This window comes from Onychostoma macrolepis, chromosome 20 (genome assembly GCF_012432095.1).
Source record: "Onychostoma macrolepis isolate SWU-2019 chromosome 20, ASM1243209v1, whole genome shotgun sequence".
In the NCBI taxonomy this organism is placed as follows: domain Eukaryota; kingdom Metazoa; phylum Chordata; class Actinopteri; order Cypriniformes; family Cyprinidae; genus Onychostoma; species Onychostoma macrolepis.
The window spans coordinates 3,195,511-3,220,365 of NC_081174.1; the positions used below are offsets into that span (position 1 = coordinate 3,195,511).

The window sequence follows — 24,855 nt, forward strand, 5'->3', positions numbered from 1 at the left end:
TGGTCAATAAAAACTCCTACACCAACTGTGTCATTCAGATGTTTTGTTCATTGGAATGTCATTTGTATTGTCGTTTATTTGTCTTTTCACCTTCTAAATGTTTTATACGCCAATAAATTACGACTTCAGTTTTCAGTGCAGTATTTTTTGTGTCTTCCTTACAAAAGTCTAAGTCGTCACCTTTATTTATACAGCGCTTTTAACAATACAGATTGTGTCAAAGCAACTTTCCAATATCAAAATAGTGTCAATAATGTAAAATTATAAGATTAAACACTCAATTTTCAGTTAAAGGCATTTCATTATTGAATTCAGTGATGCTATCGACCAGCTCAGTTCAGTTCTAATAGTATCTGTGCAATCAAGTCTATGATATCGCTGGAAAATAAGTGTCCTCAACTGAGCAAGCCAGAGGAACCTAAACTCCATCGGTGACAGAATGGAGAAGAAACCAGGCTCAGTCGGGGGTCAGTTCTCCTCTGACCAGACGAACCAGCAGTTCACTTACAACTGCAGCAGAGTCAGATTGTGCAGAGGACTCGTCTGGTTCCCGAGGTCTTGTCTCGATGGCTGTCTAGGTCAGAGGTTTTCAAACCCAGGGTTGAGACTTAAAAAATGGGTCACTGAAAATTGAGTGTTTAATCTTGTCATTTTACATTATTGACACTATTTTGATATTTGAAAGTTTCTTTGACACAATCTGTATTGTTAAAAGCGTTGAATGAGTTAAGGAAAATGTTATAATTAATGCAATTTTAATAATAACAACAACTTTGAATAGAAACACACTTAAAAACAACATTAAAATAAACGCAAAATAAATACTAGATCTCTGTCACCTGACCCACGTAACGTTACATGCAATCACGCTTTCTAACATAGCGCCAAGTCGTTGATGCAGTCATTTTCTTTTCCCCACAGCGATGATGCAAACTGCAAAGACTTTAATAGAGTTATATTAGTAGCCAGTCTTTAATTTATTTTATGCTGAATAGGAGCAGGCCGAAGTCAAAAAGTACAATTTATGATTTTTTCACGAGGAAAAGAGGCCCTGAGACCAAGAGCCCTTCAAATGAAGCAGCAGAAAACAGCGTCAGCTAACACTGCCTTCCAGCACATCAGGAGCACATATCTTTGAAGAATTAAATGCTTTCATGACAAAATGCGGTCTAGAATGGGTCAACTGCAAAGGCATCACCAGCGACGGCGCGGCCAACATCACAGAGTTGTCAGAAGGATTAAGGACAGAACATTGTTTGGAATCATCGTTTAATTCATCGTGAAGCTTTGGCATCAAAAGGAATCCCACCTGAGCTTGAAGTGGTGATGAGAGGCATTGTTAAAGTTGTGAACTACATTAAAGGTGCTCTTAACAGCAGACTTTGAGGCCCTGTGTACTGAAGGAGCCGAGCACACATTTACTCTTTCATACAGAGGTGAGATGGCTGTCGAAGGGCAGGGTGGTGAAATATGATGAAACAGGGATGAAATACGGGCTTATTTTAGTTAAAACCCTTTCTTATCTTGCTGACGTATTTTCTGTTCTAAACGAACTGAATCTAAAACTACAAGGAAGGAAGGACAATATTTTCAGACAGTCCGAACAAATTCAAGCTTTCCAGAAATCACTCGAACTCTGGCAGCTTCGACTCAAATCCTCACGCTACTATATGTTCCCGTCAATGATGTGTCCAAGAAAACGATTGCTGACTTGACGCGCCTCATGCAGTCACATCTGGATGCACTGATGGGGAAATTCTCTCGCTACTTTCCCCAGGAGAAGTTCAATGAATTAAAAGACAAGCGGTGGGTGAAAAATCAAAAAGAGAAAGAGTCAATCATGAGTGTAACTGCCCCACTTGCACCGCTGGTAGTTAGACTACTGCTAACAATAAAGAACCAAGCAGACCACCGGTTTACATAATATATATTTATTTATAATTAAATTTACATTTTTAATAGCGTTGTCTTTTTTACATTTCTAACGTCACTAATAAAGCACCAATTAATGACTACACTTGCTTTCTGAAATATTATAGAAAAATAGCATTTACTTAAATTTTTTTTTTTTTTACATTATTAGACGCTAAAGCACCAGTTAGTGACTACATTTAATTTATGAAATATTATAAAAATAGCTTTTACTTTCTGAAATTATACAAAAATTGCATTTTTTAAAATTACTTATATTAATGTCACTAAAAATAAAAGCACCAATTAGTGACATTTACTCTTTTTTTTTTACATTTAAATTTGTTTTTTTACATTATTGTTCAATAATAAAGCAGCAATTAGTGACTCCATTTACTTTCTTAAATATTATACAAACATAGCATTTACTTACTGAAATATTATTAGAAAATAGCTTTTTTTTAATTTCTTATGTTAATGTCACTATAAGCCACCAATTAGTGACTACATTTACTTTCTGAAATATTATTTAAAAAAAATAACATTTACTTTCTGAAATATTTAAAAAAAAAAAAAAAAAAAAAAGGCATTTACTTTCTGAAATATTTTTTAAAAAAAGCTTCTTTTTTACATTTTTTACATTAATGTCACTAATAAGCAATTAGTGTCTACATTTACTTTCTTAAATATTATAGAAAATAGCATTTACTTTCTGAAATATTATTAAAAAAAATAGCATTTACTTTTTGAAATATTAGAAAATCGTTTTTTTTCCTTCTTTTTTTTAGATTTCTTACGTTAATGTCACTGTAAGCCACCAATTAGTTTTACTTTCTGAAATTTTATAACGTGGTGGACTTTTTTTATTTAAATTTTTTACTTCAATATTACTAATAAAGCACTAAGTGTTTGACTACATTTACTTTCTGAAATATTATTTAAAAAACCATTTTTTTTTTACGTTTCTTACATTAATAATTTGTGACGCACTAATTATGTGACTATGTTTACATGCACTTCTGAATGTCTAATTTTAGAATTTCTTATGATCTTTCTCATTTCTACAGACAGCAGCGTTGTGAAGTATTTCTCGTGGTTCTTTGTGTTTCGAGCGGTCGATCACTGACGGAGCTGCAGGTGTTCGTGGGTTCAGAATACGAGCATGTGAACACAAACGCTGCTTTGCCGTCTGCTGATGCTCTGATGTGCATGTGAACACCGTCGTTAATTTACCTGCAGCTCCAGAGTCTCGCCGCATCTCCTGAGACTCCTCGAGACGCCGCCGGTCACTCATTAAACTCCTCCGCTCTGCTCTGTCTGATGCACATCGAGATCCCGGCCTTCTTGCAGTCTAGGCTTTCATCCAGCGGTGCTCCTCCAGCTGCTGGAGCGTCAGCCGGTGAACTGGATTACGGCTCAAGCAGTGGAAAATCAGGTCATGGCACGCTGGGAAGAGTTCAGAGAGCGGTTAGTCTCCACACGTCACACCTCATCAGAACCGCACAATGTGGAGCTGTTTGTGCGTTCACCTGTGGATAAGGTGGGACCCATCCTGAGGTAGCCGTGCTGAATGGCATCAAAGCTTTCGAAGGGCAGATATCTGTGAATGATCTCAAAGAGCAGAACCGCCAGCGCCCAGACGTCTGCTGCTGCGGCGTGGAATATGGACTGGCCGAGGACCTCAGGCGGGGTGTATGCGTCTGATCCTGCGAGAGACACACAGCTTCAGTGCTTCTGTACGCGTCACCATCAACAACACGACATCACGTGATCATCAGCCAGACTCACCTTGGTATTGGCTGCTGTTAAAGCCCTCGCTGCTGATCAGACGAGCGCAGCGGAAGTCGATGAGCTTGAGCTCCAGACTGTGGAGAGTCACCAGGATGTTCCTCGAGCGGATATCACCGTGATAAACTCCACGCTCATGGCAGTGTTTGACCGCTTGAAGCACCTGAAGCATGAACAAGCGTGCTTGTGCTTCACTGACGGGGCCGGAGAACAAGATGTAATCCTCCAAGGTCCTGCAGGGTTCAGGGTACTCCATAATGAGAGTGAAGCTGCTCTCGTCCTCCAGCCACTGGTGTAGCTCCATGATGTTGGGGCACGAGGGCGCTTCTCCCAGCCGCAGCATCAGAGCCGCTTCAGCAAGCACAGGTTTGGAGTGACCAGGCTGAGAAGAGACGAACACAACAACCGTTAGCTTGCCGTCTTCTGTTCCAGCTGCAGGTTATAAAACAGCACATGTTCTGCAGGTTTAGCCAACTTACAATGTCAAGATAGCGGTCCGCTCTGCGCTTGGGGACACACTTCAGAGCAACCTTCACTTTGTCGCTGAATATGTGTGTTCCCTCATAGACCTTGCTGAAGCTCCCTGATGCGATCAGATGTCCCACTTCAAACAAAGACACGACGGATCCTGAAAAACACACAGAAACAGAAGATGGACACGTTTGAGACAAGTTCCTTTGACTGTCAACAGCAGCGCTGAAGAACCATCAAATCAAGAGACTTCCTTTAGTTTCAGATGCACTGCAGGTCAAGCGTCGATAAAGAGACAATAACAGCAGAAATAACATGCAAAGCAGTAAAGACTCGCCTTGAGGCAGCTGGACTTCTGGATCAGGCGACACTGTGTCCGGTGCTGTTTCTGACACCGGACCGGACTCTGAACCGGACACCCTACCGGACTCTGAACCGGAGACCAGGCCGGACACCGGACCGGACACTGGACCGGACTCTGAACCGGACACTGGACCAGGAACTGAATCAGACACCGGACCGGACACTGGACCAGATGCTGAACCGGACAGAACTGCATCGTGAGCCTGGATCTCGGAGGGAGCTTCTTCCTCACGAGACGACTGGAGGTCTGCAGAGACCCGGTCCTGCTCCGGCAGAACGAGCTGGGGTCGGTCCGGCTCCGGCTCCGGCTCCGCTTTAGGAGGCTGGACTCTGTCCGGGTCGCAGCAGGGGAAGAGCTGCTTCACAGCCTCACAAGCTCTCCGGAAGAAGACTCTCCTCTTCCTTCCTTTCTTAGCTTTTTCTAAAACCAGAGGAGAGCAAACCATTAGAAACACCTCTGACCACAGATTACATGAGAACCTGCAGCACAACACATGTCTTCGTCGAGTTATTGTTACTAGAGATGCATGAAGTACAGTAATAATGACTCACTGTGACAGAGATCTGGGAGAAGCGTTGGCTCTCTGATCCCGGAGGAACGTGGCTCCGGATCTTCACACACCTGACCCGGCAGACACAGCAGCTCAGGAACGGCCGTCGGACCCGGGACAGCCGTCACCCCGGGATCGTCCAGATGAGCGTCCGTCTGCGCTGTGAGACGCACCACTCTGTCCGGCCGCTTCACAGCCTTGCACAGCTTCCGGAAGAAGACACGCAGCGCTTTCCCCTGCTTCCCTTTGAAGAAAGAAGAGAAACTATTAGAAACAAACACCTCTGACTCCAGATCAACAAACTCCTGACAGTAAACCGACGACAGAAGAAAGTATTACTGTATCCAAGTTCATAATATTGCTGGAAAGCTGGATGTTCTTGTCAAAGAGGTCAAACACTGAGCTCAGTAACACAGATGACTGCTGTTGATCTCATCTCACCTGCTGGGCTGCTGTCCTTCATCTCATGGTTCAGATCGATTCTGTCGAAGCTCGATGCTTTCGAAGCCCAGGCGGCTCGAGCGACAGGCGCGCGCTCAGACTCACTGCGCTCAGCTGCTGTAGACATCGTTTGATCACGACTACACCTGATTATACTGCTGCTGATGATGATGATGATGTGAAGTGTGAATAGTCTGAAAAGACTGTCTGTAACCCGTGAATCTAAAGAGTTTAAGTCAGTGGAATCACTCACTCAATCAGATCCGCGTCTGCCGTTAGAATCTCGAGCCGGCCTTTATATAGCCGCCGCACTGTGACGTCACACTCGAGGCGCTCGCGCTGCTGCTTCTTTCTTCTTTTTTTTTGGAACAGCGCGCGTTTTATTTCCGCTTTGTTTTGTTTTCAAATTAATACTAATACCATTACAAAAAACAAGAGTGTCAGGAGTTTGGTATTGTTAATTGAAATATGAACGTGGTTCACGCCGCATGTACGTCCTTACGTAAACACTAACGTCAGTCAGATATCAGGCGCGAGCGTTATTTCTGTGGAGAGCGCACAAGAACATGATCCTGTTTACTGACGGAAATATACCGTTATGACGACTTCACCGAAGCTGTACCTGACACACAGGTGAGTATTACTGTAATATGAGCAGATGCACGTAAATAAGATTGAAGTTGTGAATTAATACGTAAAATGGACTAGATTTCACAGAGTACACAGATTTTACGCTTCGTCAGCACCAAATAATAATTACTACGACATAATCCCGAGTTTTTAAAATATATAATTTATTCACAGATATTAAATAAATCATTAATCAAGAAACAATTAGCCTAGTACATTTATTGATCTGTAATCAAAAACTTAAGCGAGTCTCATATAGGTTTGAAATGACCTTTGAACTGTTCTACAGTGATGTTACAGATGTTCATGCTGGCTTCACAGAAAAATCAAGTGTGCTTGAAGCTATACAGCCACCAATACATTGTCAACTGGGACGAGAAGAGCTCTTGTTAGGACACAAAACAGAGACGCGTGTAAACCACTGTAATGAGGTGATTTCAAGAGCTGGATCCAAGTGCAGAGAGCGTTTTAACAAATTAAACAAAGATCAGGAACAAAAAAAAAAAAAAAAAAAAGTACACTAAACTTAGTAGCATAAAGGACAAGACCTGACAAATGACAGGAAAACTGTCACGAATCCATCCGTGTCATGCATAACTTTGATTAGTCTTTGTATTGGTGTAATTTGTCAAACGCAAGTGTTTTTAGCATGCTTGTGCCGTCCCATACATTCATTTCGATGAGGAGTCCAGTCTCAGAGATCAGCATGACCTTGGAATTGAAAAGGTCTAATAAGACTGACATCAAGCAGAAGGTCAACAAGAACAAACATGGAGTACACAAGAAGAGTCTTGTTTAGAAATCATATTTATTGTAAAAAGGTCCAGACTTTAGCCAGTTAACAGACACTGATGCTAAACACGTGCTGGTCACAGTGCATTCATGGCAAACACGTCGAGCAACATCCGGAGCGCTTTAATCTGAACACACAGGATTTGGATCAGCTAGTGAACATGTAAACAAGAGCAAACCTCACAGACGTCAACCGACGAGCCGCTGACGGATCCATATGCAGCTCAAAACCACCTCAGATAAAACAAAACCCCAGTGAAAATACAAATGAAAAGATGTGAAGTGAGATTCATGCAAATCAACTAATCAATCCTGCTCAGCAAATCAAAACACAGCAGAAACACACACACACACACACACACACAGGTGTCTGAGGAACAGCAGAGAAACACATGGAGGAAAGGATCCGTCGCACGTCTAATACAGTGACGCCTCCTGTCAATGTGAGCCAGATTCATAGATGTGATTGCAGACGCGAGAAAGTGTTGCAATGCGAGCCTCATGAAAAGCATCAAAACACTGAAAAGGTCACATTAAGATCTCATAGATATATTAAACACATAAAATTTACATATTAGACATGATTGATTAGATCATGATTAAAGTGGCAAAGAGACAAACAATCTGATTGATACAACCAGTGTATGCATGTAGAGCTCTTCATGTTGAGCTTAAAAAGGTCATTTTTCTCTTGGAAACTAAAAACACAGGCTCTGGAAGAGTCCTACAAGACTCACAGCAGCACTTGGCACCTACTCTACTGCACTCTAGAGCACCAAAAACAACAAAAACCCTGTCTAAAAGACTTAAAAGCACTTTAAGATCGGCGGCGGCTCAGAAGCACTTCCTGAAGACGATCTGCGGGCCGAACTCCTCGTACTCGTCTGCGCTGATCCAGGCGCCGCAGAGGTCGGCCATGTTGGCCAGCGCCGCTCCGCCACGCCACACGGAGAAGTCTCGATCGCTCGGGCTGCTGACCCTCACGCTCAGATCCGCCGGACACAGGAGCCGCATCTCCTGCTGCAGACGCGCGGGGAGCCCTGGCAGCAGCGTGTTCCCGCCTGCCAGAGGATTATTATAATTCATTTTTATGGTAATAAAAATAGACCCAAGCAAAGAATAGCTTTTAAGATGACTTGCATATAGCAATAATTGCAAATAAAAGTATCAAAAAGCAAGTAATCATGATTTTATTGAACAAAACAATAGAGCTAGTATACGTTACGCATTATAACAAACGCCAGCAGGGGGCGCCAAAGGCCTGATTGTTTTACACTTTACTGCGCGATCTAATCCTTGTTTACGATCGACTAAACGTCATTTAATTCAAATGTCCACTTAATCTTTAATATCTGGCCATTTCTTTAAGACGTGCTACAGCCGCTGTAACTTCTAGAATATGTGGACATCAAAACATGTAAACTCTGAGCGAGGGGTTGAGCTTTTATTTTGAAATCGCAGTGAACAGTTAGCAGATTGAGAAAGATATTGATGGATTCTCCTGTTTGCGTAGGTTTATAAACGAGTTACCTTACAAATCTGATGAAATGGTGCACGTTGCGTTCCCAGATGAACGTTATAATAAATCCAAACTCACAACAACCTGCAGAGATGAGTCGGAGACGCTCCACGCATGCAAATAAAAACATGCATTTATTTACTGAGAACGGAGCTGCTCTGACACGCATGTAAATAATTGTAGCGTGTATATAGTAAACCTGCATTGCATGCATTTAATTGAATCGTAGCGTTTGTGAATTCACAATAGCATTATGCTTTGATATTTAAATGGGTTTAATATCATGCAGCCTTGGAAAACGGTTTCATGGATTCTCATTGGTCAGTGTACTTTTGAGTCCATTCATTTTTTGTTTTTTAACCCAGAAATGAAATATTCTATTCATCAGAGTTCGAACCATTATAGAAGAAACTAAGCAGGAACAAACTAAATTCATTATTCAAAATTCCCATTTCATTAATCGTAAAAATGATATAAACCTCTTTTTTTTTGTAATGCAAGTAAATGCTAAGTTTAATTTCTACCTTTGAGTGTTTCTATACAGACGCATCCTCTCGCGCTACTGACGTAGATACCATAACTGCTTTATGAAAACATTTAGCTTCGATATTATGGTCTTAATTTTTCATGCCTAAAAACCATGTATGAAATACACATTAGATGCCCATTTCTTTGCAAATAACTACCCTGGACAAGTTCTACAGGAGAGGGAACGAAACGAAAGCAAGAGAAGGTCAGTTAAAGCAAAGACAAGGGACACTGGTTAAAGCTAAATAGGATAACTGACGATTTCCTGAGTGGCCATGCTTTCAGTTCAGTTCAGCCCCCCCGAGGGGGCAATTTCAGATTTTCAAATGATTTCAGAAGCACCCTCAGTGATTTGATTCAGGAACCAGGCCTGCTTGTATCTGGAGATTATAACATATATATTTCTATATTTACCCCATATATTAAACCGTGTGTGGCGCTCTAACACGATATAGCCTACTGTACTTTGAGCAACCATGCATGGTCCTCTCCGATACAGTGACCCAGATAGCACACAAAATTATATCCAAGTATATAATTTCATGATGATAAAGTTCCCAGGATTCTGCAGTGTCTATTTTAAAAATCATTTGTATTAAGTCTCTCTGCATTGCTCCAAAGATGGCTCTAGTGCTCAACTGAACGTGCAGGAGAAGCATTACTAAATTCGGCCAAAGAAAAACTGTTAATATCTAAATTTTCCTATATTAATTTGTGCATTTCAAATGTTTATTAAAAGTGCAAAAATTCACTAAAAAAAATCTGAAGAGTCAATATTTTACTTTTTCGGGTAACTGTGTACGGTTCTAATTTCAGTTTTGGTTTTAAGCATAGCATTTAAAAACACAATAACCGTTCTTCGTTCTTTTTCATTTTTTTGGTCTGGGTTAAAAAACAAAAAACGAATGGACGCAAAAGTACACGGACCCTCATTGGTGAAATGCGCCACTTCCGGTATTTAGCAATTACTCGACGCGGGCAAAATGAAAGGATTTTCCCAAAAATCGAGTAGAATTGAGGAATCGTTGCAGCGGTCACACACCGGGTCAGCGCAGCGCATCAGATCAACCTCACCTGACAGCAGGACGTTTCCTACAAAACTGCGCCGCAGGTCGATGTCTGACAGCAGGACGGATCTGAAGACGCTCTCGTGCATCCCATAATGATCTCGCCCGATCAGCTCCGGCCTGAAGAGGATCTCCGGTGCACTGGAGAAAAAGCAGAATGCGTCAACAACTAGACTATCGATATTATCGCGGGAAGACTAATTCTTATTGTGGGGGAAGAGTTTTTACCGGTATATAGCCAAGATAAGATGGACATCGCCCATCCCTCTTCAGGGGTAAAAATAAATTCTTAAGAATTCATTTACAACTTTAAAAGGTGATTTTCTCAATATTTAGATTTTTTTGCACCCTCAGATTTTCAAATAGTTGTATCTCAGCCAGATATTGTCCCATCCTAACAAACCATACATCATCTGAAAGATAAATAAATAGCTTTCCATTTATGTATAAACCTCAGTTTTTAAAAAATTGACCCTTATGACTGGTTTTGTGGACCAGAGGGGGGCATTCAGCCTTTGAACAAATCAACTGAATGAACCGACATCTGCAGGTGTTTTCAGTTTCATTTTTAACGTGTAATTTCAGTTTTCAAATCATTTTATATTTCTATCTTCAAAATTTTATATTTAAAACATTAATCTCAACGTGAATTTAGTTGCACTTTAATAAAAAAAAAGTTTAAATTAGGAGGAAGAGCACTCCTAAAAAGAATAAGCATAGGGCCCTGTGTAACAGTATATTAGGCCCGTGTCTTAAAGAGACAGCAGCCTAAATAAACCTGCTGCTGTCTGTCATTACTGTCTGTTTATCCAGTGTTATATAGTTGAATAGATTACTACAAACTTAATTTGTATCGTTATTGTTTTTGTTTGTGCTATTGATAGTCATTTAATTTATTTGTTCATATTTTATCATTTACTATTTACTTTTTTTTTAAGTTATAATAAATTCAATTCTGAGGGCGTGGTTAATGGGAAATAGTCCTGCCACCACAGCTGGAATAAATCCTAGAGGAAACACTGGACACTGCACGGACTTCATCTGAACACGTGTCTTTTAGAGCTGCTTTACAACACTCTGATAAAGTGGCAGAATCGATGGAGACTAGTCATTGTAAAGCTGCTTTGACAGCAGCTGCATGAAACTTTAGAAATAAAGAGGACTGGACGTCGGTAAGAAAACAGCAGCTCAGAAAGCATCTGATCATTGAGACATAGCTATGTTTGCACCAGCTCTGCAATTCAGTACTCTAGTCAGGTTAGAAATCAGGTCACGTCTTCATATAGCACTTTATCCTCCGGTTTCACAAAAGAAGGTTTAAGTCTAGTCCCAGACTAAAATGCATTTCTAACTGAAAGAAACTTGCACTCACATCTAAAAATGTCAGAGCCTTTGATTTGTCACAACCCACGAGAGAGGTTTTTTTCTTAGGCATGTGTATAAAAGCTAACTAATTAGCTCCATCAGAGCTGAACACGACGCTGCTCATGCAGGTGTAAGACTCCCGCAGAAGCGGAGGCGCTCAGTTACCGGAAGCGTTCGGAGGCCAGCGAGACGATCCGCCCGTCAGGAAGCGTGTAGTGCACCTCCGAGGCGCTCTTCAGCGCTGCGTCGTAATCCAGCGCCACACAGCAGCACCTCTCCTTCATCTCACGCACGATCTCCAGCTCGGCAGACGTCTGCATGCACACACCCTGCTCCAGCAGCAGCTGCAACACACCAATCAACACAGCCGTACGCAAAGGCAGTTCTTAACTTCTTAATATGTTCCTACAATTCATTGTTAAAAAACAAGAATGGCTGATTTGTTTGTGACACTCAAATACACCGTTTAAAAAAAAAAAAAAAAAAGTTCAGCAGACTTAATCTGCTGATGCTGGTTGCCTTAATTTTGAGTTCTCAACTTTGTGTTTTAAGTTTACACAACAAAGTCTGCTGAAGCTGGTTGCCTTCATTAAGTCTGCTGACCTTTTTTTTTTTTTTTAACACTGTAGCAAACAGCATCGACTTTATGATCTCAGTTCATCCAAATGAAGAAACTCAAAATGAGAAATCAATATTGTTAATCCAGCACTGCGTCACAGTTGACATGCTTATCATTCATCCATGCCGTGCGCACAAATATAGACACTGACGAGCAAAACTAACCAGTGTTGGGGGTAACATTACAAGTGATGCCAGTTACACCATCAGTTACTTTTGTTAAGTAACCAGTACAGCAACACTTTACTTTAAAATTTACAAAGACATATTGAAGTGTAATACAAGTAACTTTGAGACAGGAGTCAGTCAAGAGATGTGGAAGAGTCTGGAGGAAGTGTTCCTGATTTCTCTCAAAACTGAGGCTTATTCACTTCACTTTTGGTGTGAAATGGCCTTTAGTCACCAAAAATATAACTTGTTTTGTTATTAAACGACAAAGCAAGCCCAACCCATGTGACAAAGTATCGCAAAAGTAACCGCATTACTTTAAGTAATTAAGTAATGCAATTAGTTACTTTACAATATTGTGTTACTCCATAATGCATTACTTTTAAAAGCAACTTTCATCAACACTGAAACGAAGCATTGGAGAAACGCTAATCAAGCGTCACTGCTTCTGTCAGTGATTTCGGCTCTACAGTTTGCCTAGTTCATGAGTAATTAGTGTACGGTAACGAGCAGCGCTCTTGTGCACCTTCTGGAGCTGCAGGGTGACGTGGGATCCGGCCAGATCAAAGCGCTGCACGGCGTGAGGCAGACAGTAACCCTCGAACACAGGAACACTGTGACTGACGCCGTCACCGGAGTCCAGCACCACCCCTGAACACACAGCAAGATGATGCTTCATTAGGTTTTAGCAACTAAAAATACTGAACATTTCTACAGTAACAGTCAGCCGAAACATTTGAATGAAAATACTTTGGATAAATATATTAGAGAATTTAGAACCTGGATAAATATAAGTTAATGGTCACACGACACTAGAAAATCAAAACATTTACTGAATGTTTTGTTTACCCAAGTTATTTATATGTGGGACTGCACAACTTGGCCAAAAAAAAAAAAAAAAAAACTTCAATGATACCAATATTTTTAGGTCTTAAATTCATAACTTTCAAATCCTTGAGCTTCTATTTTGGGGTTATATTGCAGAATCCTGATTAAATTATGCAGAAGTGTCGAACACTGCACAATGCACATTAAACTCAGATTTAACTAGCTTTTCACCAACAAGGGGTTTTTGAGAGACCTTGGCATATACTACGTGACCCTGGATGACAAAACCAGTCTTAAGTGTCAATTTTTCAAAATTGAGATTTATACATCAATGGAAAGTGTATTTATTCAGCTTTCAGATTATGTATGGTTTGTTAGGATCGGACAATATTTTGCTGAGATACTATTTGAAAACTAACCATTTAAATCTGGAATCTGAGGATGCAAAAAAAAAAAGAGAAAAATCACCTTTAAAGTTGTTCAAATGAAGTTCTTAGCAATGCATGTTACTAATCAAAAATGAAGTTCATATATTTACAAAATATCTTCATGGAACATGATCTTTACTTAATATCCTAATGATTTTTGGCATAAAAGAGAAATGTATAATTTTGACCCATACGATGTATTGTTGGCTATTGCTACAAATATAGCTGTGCTGCTTATGACTGCTTCTGTGCTGCAGGGTCACAAATGTGAACTAAACATATCCAGCGTCACAAAAGTGTAACTTAGTTTACATTTGAGACTAGACTAAGACTAAATTAAAAACTGCTTACAAAATGAACTCTACTCGACACGAAGAGCAGTAATAAGCGGAGGCGACTGACCGGTGGTTCGTCCCGAGGCGTAGAGCGCCAGAACGGCCTGCAGGGCCACGAAGGCGAGCGGGACGCTGAAGGCCTCAAACATCAGCTCCACGGAGCGCTGGCGGTTCTGCAGCGGGTTCATGGCGGCCTCGGTCAGCAGCACCGGATGATCCTCAGGAGACACACACAGCTGCTGGAACGCGTGATGCCAGATCTACACACACACACACACACGTAAACACCAGGGGCCGGTTGCATAAAAGGCTTAGGGCCAGATTTACTAAACAGGGCAAATTAGCATTAGAGTGCAATTCCATAAAAGCGCAGATGGGAGGGAAAATTGTGTGATTTACTAACACATTAAAGAACACAGACACGGATCATTTCCATAATGACCAGCGCAATCTTTAAATAATGCTGCAAATGCCAGTAAAGGCTGTTTGAGCGCGATGTGAAAGTGAGGCGAGTCGCTGAAGAACGCTGCTAACTCACACCTGCACGCTAGGTGGCGCCGACCGGTGCATTTTCCCCTCATGTAGCCCATGTATCTCATATGGCTTTTACGTCGTCCACTGCTCAATTTACAGCATTGCGTTTCAGATGAAGAACCACAAGTTATCTTAATTTAAACTATCCATAATGCTTACAAGAAAACAATTAGGAGGTACAATTAGCATCAAGCTACATTTCAAAATGCATGTAATTAATGTTTCTGCTGAAACCCCACTTAAACCATAGAGCGCGTGTAATAACGTCTGATTGTTGATTCTATAATAGGCAGACATGCACTCTTTATGTGTTATAATGGACCGAACGCTACCTGCTTGTCATTTGTCAAACATCCTTTGTTATAAAAATACCACGAGCTTCATAAAACACAGATATATTTATATTCATACGATATATTTTCTATGTTCAGACACCAACGACAACATCTCGTCACCCATATTCTTTGTATGTTGGTTGAAAGTCCTCTACTTGGTGTTTTTACGCTCGAGCTCAGTCTTCTGAGCTTTTAGCGCCACCGCGCAGTTGCCCTCGCCACGTGGTGTAGTGCTCAAATCCTATTGGACGGCCCGTGTTTTTGCTTTGCGAAAGTAGTTCAAATGTTCGCGGTCTGTGGGAGCATCCATGGATCTGTGGTTTTATTCCAGAGAGTCATCGTTTTTTCGCGCTCAGTGCAAGGCCTTAATTTGAGGAATCATGCAACGCGATTTACTAACGTTTCGCTCATATTAATACTCTCCTCCCATAACTTGTGTCTCAAAGTGAAACTCCTACAGATGCATATTCAATAAGGTCAGGTGCAAAAATAACTGTCCGCATCTTTTCAGCACCGATTCTTCACTGCGTGTCTTTAGTAAATCCTGACAGCACTATTTTAACGCCAAAAGACTGTTTGCGCTGGTGCCAGCAGGTAAACCTGGCCCCATGTCTTACAAGTCAGTCATCTAATTTAAGACTGGTCAACCAAGTCTGTTACAAAAGTCAATTGGAACTGCACAAGTGTTCATGCTAGCGGTTGCCAGATGTCAAGAGTTTAACCCCCCCAGTCAGAACTTTTTTCTATAAATTAAGACCTTTTGTGTCCAGTGTTTTACTTCACGTTCCCCACCTGGCAACGACCTGCACTCACTCTACATTATGAGAGAGAAGAAAAAAAAAAAAAAAAGTCTACATTTATGAAACCTGCTTGTTTATATTTAACCAAATAAAGCAACCCAAATATTACTCTAAACTATTTAATTTTTACATGCATAAAATTTCAAACTTTTCACTGTTAGGTGAAAAAATAAATACACTTCATGCTGCGATGATTGGTCAACGTTCAAGTGCGAGATATGGGCAAAAGGCAATATTTTACAGAAGTTGACACTAATATAACTTCATAGATAATTTTACAAAGTATTTGACACTTAAATGGTACTCCATACATACTTGGGTCAAAATGTCTTTAAAAAGGGTTCTCTTAAATTAATTGTAAACAACAAAAAAACCCCACTTATTTTGAGGTTCTCGAAGCACTTGTAAAGTCTTGTTCTCTTACTAATACAGCAGTTTTTGTATAAAATAGTGTCTTTCTTCTGGGTCAAAATGCACCCAAATGTGTCATGAGGGTTAAGGAAATCTGGCAGATAAAATCCTTTATTCCGGTCAAAGCATGATTATCTAATCTCCAGTAATACTGCCTGCCTGTTTGGGTGTCGTGAAAGGACTCACCATCTCCATCTCATCCCAGTTGCTCACAATGCCGTTTCTGATGGGATACTTGAGGGTCAGCACTCCTCTGATGTGCTGCGCATCATGCCCCACATACAGCTCTCGGTCCACACAGCCGTTCATTACTTCCTGCAACAAGAGATCGGTTCAGTCCAGACCAACAGAAGCGCTGAGGAACGCCGATTCACTTGCATAGCACTCTTCACAAAACATTTCCAAAGCAGCTGTACAGAAAATCATGCTGTTTATAACATGCCTGGATTAAAGCCATGATAGTTACATTGTGTGACATTAATAAAGCAAATCTCAACTGCTAGATGGTTTATACATTTTGCTTCATCCACACGCATACAGTGCACTCAGGTAAAGCAGGAGAAAGTGTACCTCATATTTGGGACGGCCGATGACGGTGGGGAACACTGTAGTTGGAAGGTCCTGGTCTGCAAACCCAGCCTTCATCAGACCGGAGCCCGTGTCCAGCACGATGGGCGTCTTATAGTCACTCATCTAACTCACAACAGGGGACAGAGACTCGTGTAATCAACACTCTACTGTAAACGAGAGCAACTACACTGACAACTACGTCCGAGCGATATCGACAAGTTATATTTCAATATTTTAATGGGGTTTTGACAACAATGAGACCTTATAATTCAATATTTTGCTGGCATCTTGGCTGGTTTAGACCTGTCTGTGGCAGCTCCATTTTCTCCATCGGATTGATTTCCAGGAGTATTTTATGCATTAATTTACAGTAAGTTTTACAATGTTACTTTTCAAATACTGCGTTTTCCCATTTCTTTACTGATGCCTGTCCAGCGTTGAGAGAAATCAGGAGTAAGTGCAGAGATAATGCTGTATCTTACAGAAATGTATAATGTATAACTCCATACAGGGGCATTTTCACACCATATTGAATTTCAGTGACTACATTCTACTAGCGATTGATATTTTAATTTGTTCGCATAGTCAGAGTGAAGGTGTGCAGAAGTGTTTTTTGCAAAGTGCGTGACTTCACTATGGTTAAAACAGTAACTGTGATATTAGTGTATCGTATAGCACTAGTGTCTCCCCTGCAAGTGTTTGAGGAGCTGCACCTGTCTGCTGGATGCGTGGAGCTGCTGGAGAGTAGATCCGCAGGCCGCTCTCATGGATCCGTCAGAGTCCTCCTGCGTCTCGGTGCAGGAGCCCGCGCTCCCCGGGGTCTCTGCACTGCACAGCACTGCGGTGTTGTTGTTATTGTTCTGCATGATCTCTGAGGGAACGACTGATGCCTGAGCTTCACAGTCTGATGGACAGCTCTCCTCTCGCCTCCGCGCCGCGATCGAGACGCCTCCAGGATCAAACGCACCTCGTACATCAGCGCTGTCCTGAGTCGAGCACGCTTCATCCGTCTCCAGCAGATCGGCACCGTCTGGACCGCCGCAGGGAGACGCTTCATCCTCCGAATGCCCAGGATACACGTGTGCGCTGGCCGGGAGAGATGGGACTGCGCTGGACTCTTCCAGTTTTCCGGTCTCCGTGAGCCTGTTGCCTCGAGTGGTTTGTCTGTGACAAGACTGAAGGGATTCAGAGTCAAGTCGTCCGAGGCTCGCGGTAGAAGCAGGCTCAGAAGTCAAACTCGAGTCTGTGAGATCAGCATCTCCAGCTGGATTTGTACTGGTGCACTCTTCTGTGTTTGAAACCAAATCAGAAGAGGTTTTCTCAGTGTCTGTACGCTGAGGTTCGTCTGAGTCTGGAAGCGACTGGAGCCCACAGCTCCTCAACAGCTCGTCGTCCAGATCTTTCAGCGTCGAGTTCCTCTCCATGACTGAACACGTCACAACTCTGCTGGACCTCTTCTTGCCCGCTCTCCCCATCTCTCTGCTCAGGCTTCTCTCCATCTTCTCCACTTGCTGTTTCTCCTGCTCCAGCTGCTGCAGGAACACGCTCCTCTCCCTGACCGGCTCCGGCTCCGGCTCCTCGGGGCCCAGGCTCTCCGTCTCTCTGCAGCGCTGGGCCTCCAGCTTCACGTGCTCCTCCATAATTCGCTCCTCGAGAGCTTGAATGAGTCTCAGCTCCCGAAGGATCCCGCGTCGGTGTTCCTCAGGACATCCCGTGTCCTGCTGCACAGGCCCTTCACGTGTGGATGGACTTTTATCAGATAATCCTGAGGCGTCAGTGTCATCTTCACAAACCTCACAGGATCTCAGCGCCTCAGAGTCAGGGGAAGTGAGGTCACGCTGATCGTCCAGTCCGATCACGCCAGACTCCGCCAGCTCTCTTGGGGACATCTGGAAGGAAAAGTGCACAGGCACGTGATGCTGAGAGCAAGGGCATACACTTCATCTAACAGGACAATAAACTTTCGAGAGAAATTTTTGAAAGGGACACAAATACAGCAGAACTGTACTTGTAGGATAGATGTGTACACGGCACGGACACAGCATTTAAATGAGTTCAGTTCATAGATTCACTACGCGGTCATATGAATTACTATGTGGAGGATGCAAAATAAATTTAATATTTTAGGTTTGGTATGGGACTGAGAACATCTCTTATTTAGAAATTCAACTGCAGCAAGCCCACTGATCTGCCACTTATATTGAGCAAAACCCAACACGTCAGTAGGTCTACAATATTAGCCTAATATCAGTTCACACACTTATTGCCGTGTTAGTCGTAGTGAGTGACAAGCTACGATATTAAACAAGCTAAGCTAGGTAACCTTATAATCACTTAGCCTACTTATCCGATGTATTTTTCTGTGTATGTATAGATGGATGTAAATAGAGTGGTTTGTAATGAGCATTATAGGACTTGCTTTCTCTCACAGCCAGGGGCGTAAATCAATCCCCCATCTGAGGGTTTCCCCCCCTAAAAATATCAAGTTTGATCCTTCGAGCAACGGTCTCTCGAGGCATGAGAGCCCGCGCAGCACTGATGAGGGCCGGCTGAAGTCACGAACGGAGGACATGTAGCAGAGTACCCTTACTAAAAACCCACACACACAAAACACACTGTGTCCCCATTCACACATTTACCGGACCATAAACAAACCTGCCCGCTACTACTATCTGTGTGAACCCATTATTCAAATAGTTGTAGTGTTTTGGCTGTTAAAATGCATGTCAGTGAAATTTTAAAGCAGCGCAAGGTCTATAGGTGGGTTTTTAAAAGCTGAACTTCTTTAAACTTGAGCGCTGTGTTTCAGAGTGATGTAAAGACCCGAGACAAGAGCGCAGCATTCAAACATGTCCATAGCACGTTCAAATTGAGACGCAATTGCAGTGGAATGAAAAAAAAAAAAAAAAAAAACCCTTGAGTGAATGACCCTATAAAAAGCTACTTGGCAAATACAGATGGCAGAGCATTGAACATCACTAAGCAAAATTGCATAGGCCAACATATTCGAAAAGTTGTCGGAGGAAAAACATTTTAGAATCACCAGATATAAATGACTTGAGCAGCAATTTCACCACAAATACAGACAAGCGATACCACTGCCAACACCAGAAATACTTGATGAGCGTGTGTTCTAGTAAAGCAGACACAATTGTGATTCACTGATGTAACACTCACTGCGACTGCAAGTTAGAACAACAATGAAAATACGATCTAGCCCTCTATTTAAAAAAAAAAAAAAAAAGTTAATTAAAATGAGTTAATATTTTAGGTGAGTCCAGGCGGACTCAGACTCACTGTACTGAGCTGGTGTCCTTCAGCCCATAAGGGCCAGTGTTTGTGCAAGTCCTCGGACCTCAACAGCTCATCCAGCACCACCTCCTGTGAAAGCACATTCTCCTCCTCCTGAAAAATCATTCAGAGTGCAGAAGGGTTTTAATGCCACATTCATATCAGAAGTTATTTTTACAGGTCTTTTGGTTCGGTAGGCATGCGTGCAAACAAAAACAAATTAGATTGATCTTGGAATTTAAGAATCAATTTCTCTTCATCTATGCATGAATTGAGACATTATATATAATATATTAAATAGAGCTGTTGTGGTTATTGGTTGGAATGTGTGCTATTTATAATAAAGCTGTGCTTTGTCATTTCTGATAATTCAAAATCTGATTTTTTTTTTTTCCATTGTTCATTTTATCATGAAATCCACATTAAATGCCATTTTGGCGCTCTTTAATGTGCCGTGACAGGTTGCTGTATAGTTCACTGACGTGATGCATGTGACGAGAACAGAAGACACACACCTGTAGTATCTCAGCTGCTCGGTCTAAAGTCTCCTCCACCTCTCTCAGCTCCTGTTGCTCTCTCTGAACCCAGTCACCGAGAGACACGTCCAACCTACCCAACAGAACACAAACCCTTAGAAGAAACACCTGAAACAAGCAGCAGAAGCGGAGCACGGACATCTGACTCCGTTACTGCTCACTGCAGTGTGTAATTAAAGAGTTACCCCAAAATATAAATATCAACTGAAACAGTCCTCACCCTCAGTTCATCAGAGATCAGGATGAGTGTGTTTCTTCATCAGGTTTGTAGAAGTGTCTCTGCATCAGCGTCTCAGCAATGGATGCTCTGCAGTGAATGGGTGCCGTCAGAATGAGAGTCCAAACAGCTGATAAAAACATCACAATAATCCACAGCACTCCAGTCCATCAGTTAACATCTGGAGAAGACAAAAGCTGAAACAAATCCAGCATTAAGATGTTTAACTAAAACACGAGTCCATAATCCATAATGCTTCAGTGAAAAAAATCCATCTGCTATTGTCCCTCATCAAAATCCAGCCACATATTAGTTTAGAGCCGTTTTGGCTTGTAAACGCTGCTTGATCTGCAGATTTAGCTAAGAACACTTTCACTGAGGAAGCGTTATGGACTCGTATTTTAGTTAAAAACATCTTAATGCTGGATTAGTTTCAGCTTTTGTCTTCTCCAGATGTTAACTGATGGACTGGAGTGCTGTGGATTATTGTGATGTTTTTATCAGCTGTTTGGACTCATTCTGACGGCACCCATTCACTGCAGAGCATCCATTGCTGAGACACTGATGCTGAGACATTTCTACAAACCTGATTCAATCAAGAAACACATTCAAACTCCTCTACATCTTGGATGCCTGAGTAAGTTAGCAAGTTTTAATTTTTGGGTGAACTAATGTTTTAAACACTTAAAAGGGAAGTCTAACCGTTCGTAAGAGTCCTGTCTGAGATTGTGAAGATCAAACGTGTCCCAGAGAAGAGAAGGATCCCCATCCACCGTGCTGCTGGGCTTGTCTTCATTATCCGTTAAGGTACTGGACAGAACATTTCCCACAGGATCCAGCTCCGACTCCTCAAAGCTCTCCTGGCTCTGGAGCGGAGCGGATCCCAGCTCCTCCGTCGGAGAGGGCCGGTCTCGATCTCGTGCCTGGCTCCGCGGGTCTCTGGAAGAGCTGGGCGTAATGGTGACCGTATAAGAGCTCTCCAGGTCATCTATCGGGAGGCTCAGCCAGGGGTTCTTGGGCAGCGTAGCGGAGCGCTTCACCTTGATCTCCAGGTTCAGAGAGTCCGAGGTAATTTTGGGAACGATCTGAATGCTGGCGCGAGTGGACTCCCTCTTTAAACTAAACCCTAGCTCTTCACGAGAGTCTTCAGAATCAGACACACTCACAATGTTCTCCTCGTGGATCTGTCCATGCAGAGGTTTGGACTTGAAAGCAGAGTCTCCGTTTCCCAGAATCCTAGGCAGCGGCTCTCTTCTGCTCCTGCTGTCCAGGTGACTGCTAGCCGCTCCATCGAAGCCAGAGTCAAAGGAGCTGAGAGAGGGAGGTTTGCCTGCAGAAGACCCCAGAGCGGACGAGATCCGGTGATCGCCAACAGAAGGCCACTTAGCTAAATCACACAAGCTCTCACACGGAGAAACCGCATGAGCGGCCGAGTCTGGAGGCAGGCCGCAGGAAACGCGCTCGTCCTCGGGGGAAGTGATGTCAGAGGTCTTGTGGTGACCCTTGAGGAACTCGTACTGCCACTGGAGGGCAAGCTGAAGGTCGTGAAGGGGAACGGCTCCAGGTGAGGTCAAGAGTCTCCTCAGAGTCATGCATCTGTGGACGGTCAAGAAAACTCAAACAGAAGCTCTTTGATTTCAGTGTAGGATGCGTTTCTTAATATACCGGCACAGCATTTCAACCAATAGACCCTTTTCACATTTACAGGGTTCGAGACGCAGAAGTTATCATGGTTAAACTCCTATTGAGATGAACAAACTACAAATCAGTTTTACATTGTTTGCCCCAATAACAAAAGATCCACAACAGCATGTCCATGACTTTCCAAAAGAGAGACTGATTACATTGGCCAGAAGAGAGAACATGTCCAATTTGCCTTTACTCCCGAGATAGAATTTTCTGTTTACTTTGTTTTATTAAATTAGTCAGATGCATTAATTTTATTTACAAACGTTAATAACTGTGGAAATGCATTACTTGACTGAGACAACTCTTGCAAACCTGTGAAAAAAGGCCTCCAACACTAGCTTGCTCCATTCTTTTTCTTTCATCTCGGTTTTCTTTTTATTTATTATAGAATTAAAAAAAAAAAAAAAAAAACACTTGCTACATGTACTACATTAAGCTAACTGAGACTTGTTATAGCACTTGGATATCATTCCTCTTTTGTTGATTTTGTTTGCTTCCATTGTCCTCATTTGTAAGTTGCATTGGATAAAATGTAACGAAACAGTTTAGTAAGATGCTTTTTGACAGTTATCAGCCCATTGCGTGCATGCATGACATTGTCATTATTGCTGACGGGGTGCAAATGGTTTTCTGTGGCCAGTTTTCAGTTTAAAGGTAAACTGTCATAGCAGAGCATCAGTTTAAAGATAATTGTGGTTTACACATTATGATAGTTAAATACCTTGCTCAGCAATGGATGCTCTGCAGTGAATGGGTGCCGTGAGAATGAGAGTCAAAACAGTTGATAAAAACGTCACAATAATCCACTATTAATGCAAGTTAATGCAATGTTAACTGATGGACTGGAGTGGTGTGGATTACTTTGTTTTTAATCAGCTGTTTGGACTTTGACGGCACCCATTCACTGCAGAGCATCCATTGCTGAGCAGGACATTTTCAGCAAATTCTCATTTTAGGTAAACCACTCAATGCATTGAGGTTTCTTACCACCACAGCAACCCAAGGGTCCACATTGAACAAGGCTGCATGCCCCTAACGTATTGGACAATTCACATGTTGACAAATGTTTGTGTCCTAGCGACAGCACAGAGCGCAGCGTAAGTGAGCCAGAGTTTTCTGTGTGTACCTGTGAGACAGCTGCGTGCCAGTGTGCCGAAGGTGCGGGTCGGTTGTAGCGCTAGAGAGATGCGCCAGCTTGACCAGCTCCTGCACCTCCGGACAGGGGTTTCTCCTGAGGAAGCTCTGGACTCCTCGTCTGCAGCTGGACAGGTCCGGGGATCGGCTGACCTCACAGTGTCCACTCCACAGCAGCTCCTGCAGGAGGCTCTCGCACAGCACTGCACCGTACCAGCTCTTACACTGGGAGAACCACACCACAGCTCCGCTTGCACTTCATTCAGATATGGATTGAGTCTACAGTGTCAAGAAACTAATACCACAACAAGACCCCTGTTTGGGTCTCATTTTCAACGACCTTGTAGTTCATGTCAAATGCCCCACTGTTCACTTGCATATTCATGTTCTCAAAAATAAAAAGCAATTGTACCTGTGGCATACTAAACTGGAACTACTAATTTTGAGCTTAACACACTTTAATTGTGAGGAAGTAGTGCTGAAGTCCATCTAAAAGATATACTGAAGTACATCTGATTGTGTTAGTGCGCAACTATTACAAGTAGGGATGCTCCGATCAGGATTTTTGCAGCAGATACAGAGTACTGATTTCTTATCATGGTGATCAGCCGATTCTGATGCTTCAAGCTTTATATAACAGATGTAATAATGTTATATAAATCAAAAAAATCCTTATGTTATGCATAAACACCACTTTAAAGGAATATTAAAATGTTCACTGTATATCAGGATACTTAAGACAAAAATAAGTGCAAACAAAATGTGTCTGATGCAACCCAAGGCAGAGATGGGCACTGGAGTTAGTGACTAGGACTCGCGTCTTTTATCCTTAAATACCTCTATAAGTGCATCTGCACCCCGGCATCCATCCGGACCGCGAGCCGGAACAGCAGCACCTTTTTAAGTGAGCGGCACATCAAAACAGAGGTCCGGATCACATAACAAGCGCTCAGGGTCGTTTATGGTAAATATCTTTTAGCTCTATATCCTCGTATTTTTATCTAAAACTAAACGCGCTTTATTCAAGCCCTTTCAGCTCGGTGCGCTTTCTCGCTCTCTGGACGCGTGCCGGTGCCAAGTTCAAGTGCTGCTGCAGTTATTTTAACAACAGAAACACGGTGAGGCGAAATTATAGATTACCTTCACTAAAATACAGCAGCCCAAAAAAAATAAATAAGTTATTTTTCCAACTACCCATTTATCCATCTCACTGAATCTGGTGTTAAAAATGAACCATCCATTCATCATATCATCATGCAAAATATACAGCATATAGCGAATATTTCATTGTTTCTCAAAATGTCATAGCATTTCCCACACCGGCGATGACTGGCAGCATATGTCCCCACGAATCATACACGTGATCACGCATTGCGATCGGTACGGGAGATCGGCTAAATGTATGAGAACCGATCGAGTCAAGTGTGATTATCGGCCGAAACCGATCTCCGGCCGGTCGATCGGAGAATCCCTAATTGAAAGTATACTTCAGGTACACTTTAAATATCATGCATTTGAATACCAATATTATTCAG

The 24,855-nt window shown here is 42.2% G+C and overlaps 2 protein-coding genes across 2 annotated transcripts in view; both read right to left on the reverse strand.

The window, feature by feature from the left end:
- Positions 1-2,706: 2,706 nt before the first annotated feature.
- On the reverse strand, positions 2,707-5,796 carry LOC131527167 (serine/threonine-protein kinase pim-1-like). Its single transcript, XM_058756053.1, has 7 exons — positions 5,526-5,796; positions 5,086-5,328; positions 4,508-4,954; positions 4,179-4,327; positions 3,700-4,081; positions 3,441-3,617; positions 2,707-3,357 (listed from the first exon to the last, which is right to left on the reverse strand). The coding sequence occupies exons 1-7, from the start codon at positions 5,650-5,652 to the stop codon at positions 3,263-3,265; spliced, it is 1,620 nt and encodes a 539-aa protein (XP_058612036.1). The 5' UTR covers positions 5,653-5,796; the 3' UTR covers positions 2,707-3,262.
- Positions 5,797-6,967: 1,171 nt separating this feature from the next.
- The window catches only part of LOC131527461 (uncharacterized), a 32,475-nt gene continuing 14,587 nt past the window's right edge, over positions 6,968-24,855 (reverse strand). The window contains exons 12-23 of the mRNA XM_058756573.1: positions 23,313-23,545; positions 21,200-22,093; positions 20,260-20,353; positions 19,751-19,858; positions 17,167-18,342; positions 16,454-16,576; positions 16,070-16,198; positions 13,871-14,063; positions 12,739-12,863; positions 11,592-11,770; positions 10,069-10,202; positions 6,968-8,008 (exon numbers count right to left, since the gene is read on the reverse strand). Coding sequence (XP_058612556.1) covers positions 7,782-8,008; positions 10,069-10,202; positions 11,592-11,770; positions 12,739-12,863; positions 13,871-14,063; positions 16,070-16,198; positions 16,454-16,576; positions 17,167-18,342; positions 19,751-19,858; positions 20,260-20,353; positions 21,200-22,093; positions 23,313-23,545 — 3,615 coding nt within the window. The 3' untranslated portion in view covers positions 6,968-7,781. The remainder of the gene's footprint in view (positions 8,009-10,068; positions 10,203-11,591; positions 11,771-12,738; positions 12,864-13,870; positions 14,064-16,069; positions 16,199-16,453; positions 16,577-17,166; positions 18,343-19,750; positions 19,859-20,259; positions 20,354-21,199; positions 22,094-23,312; positions 23,546-24,855) is intronic.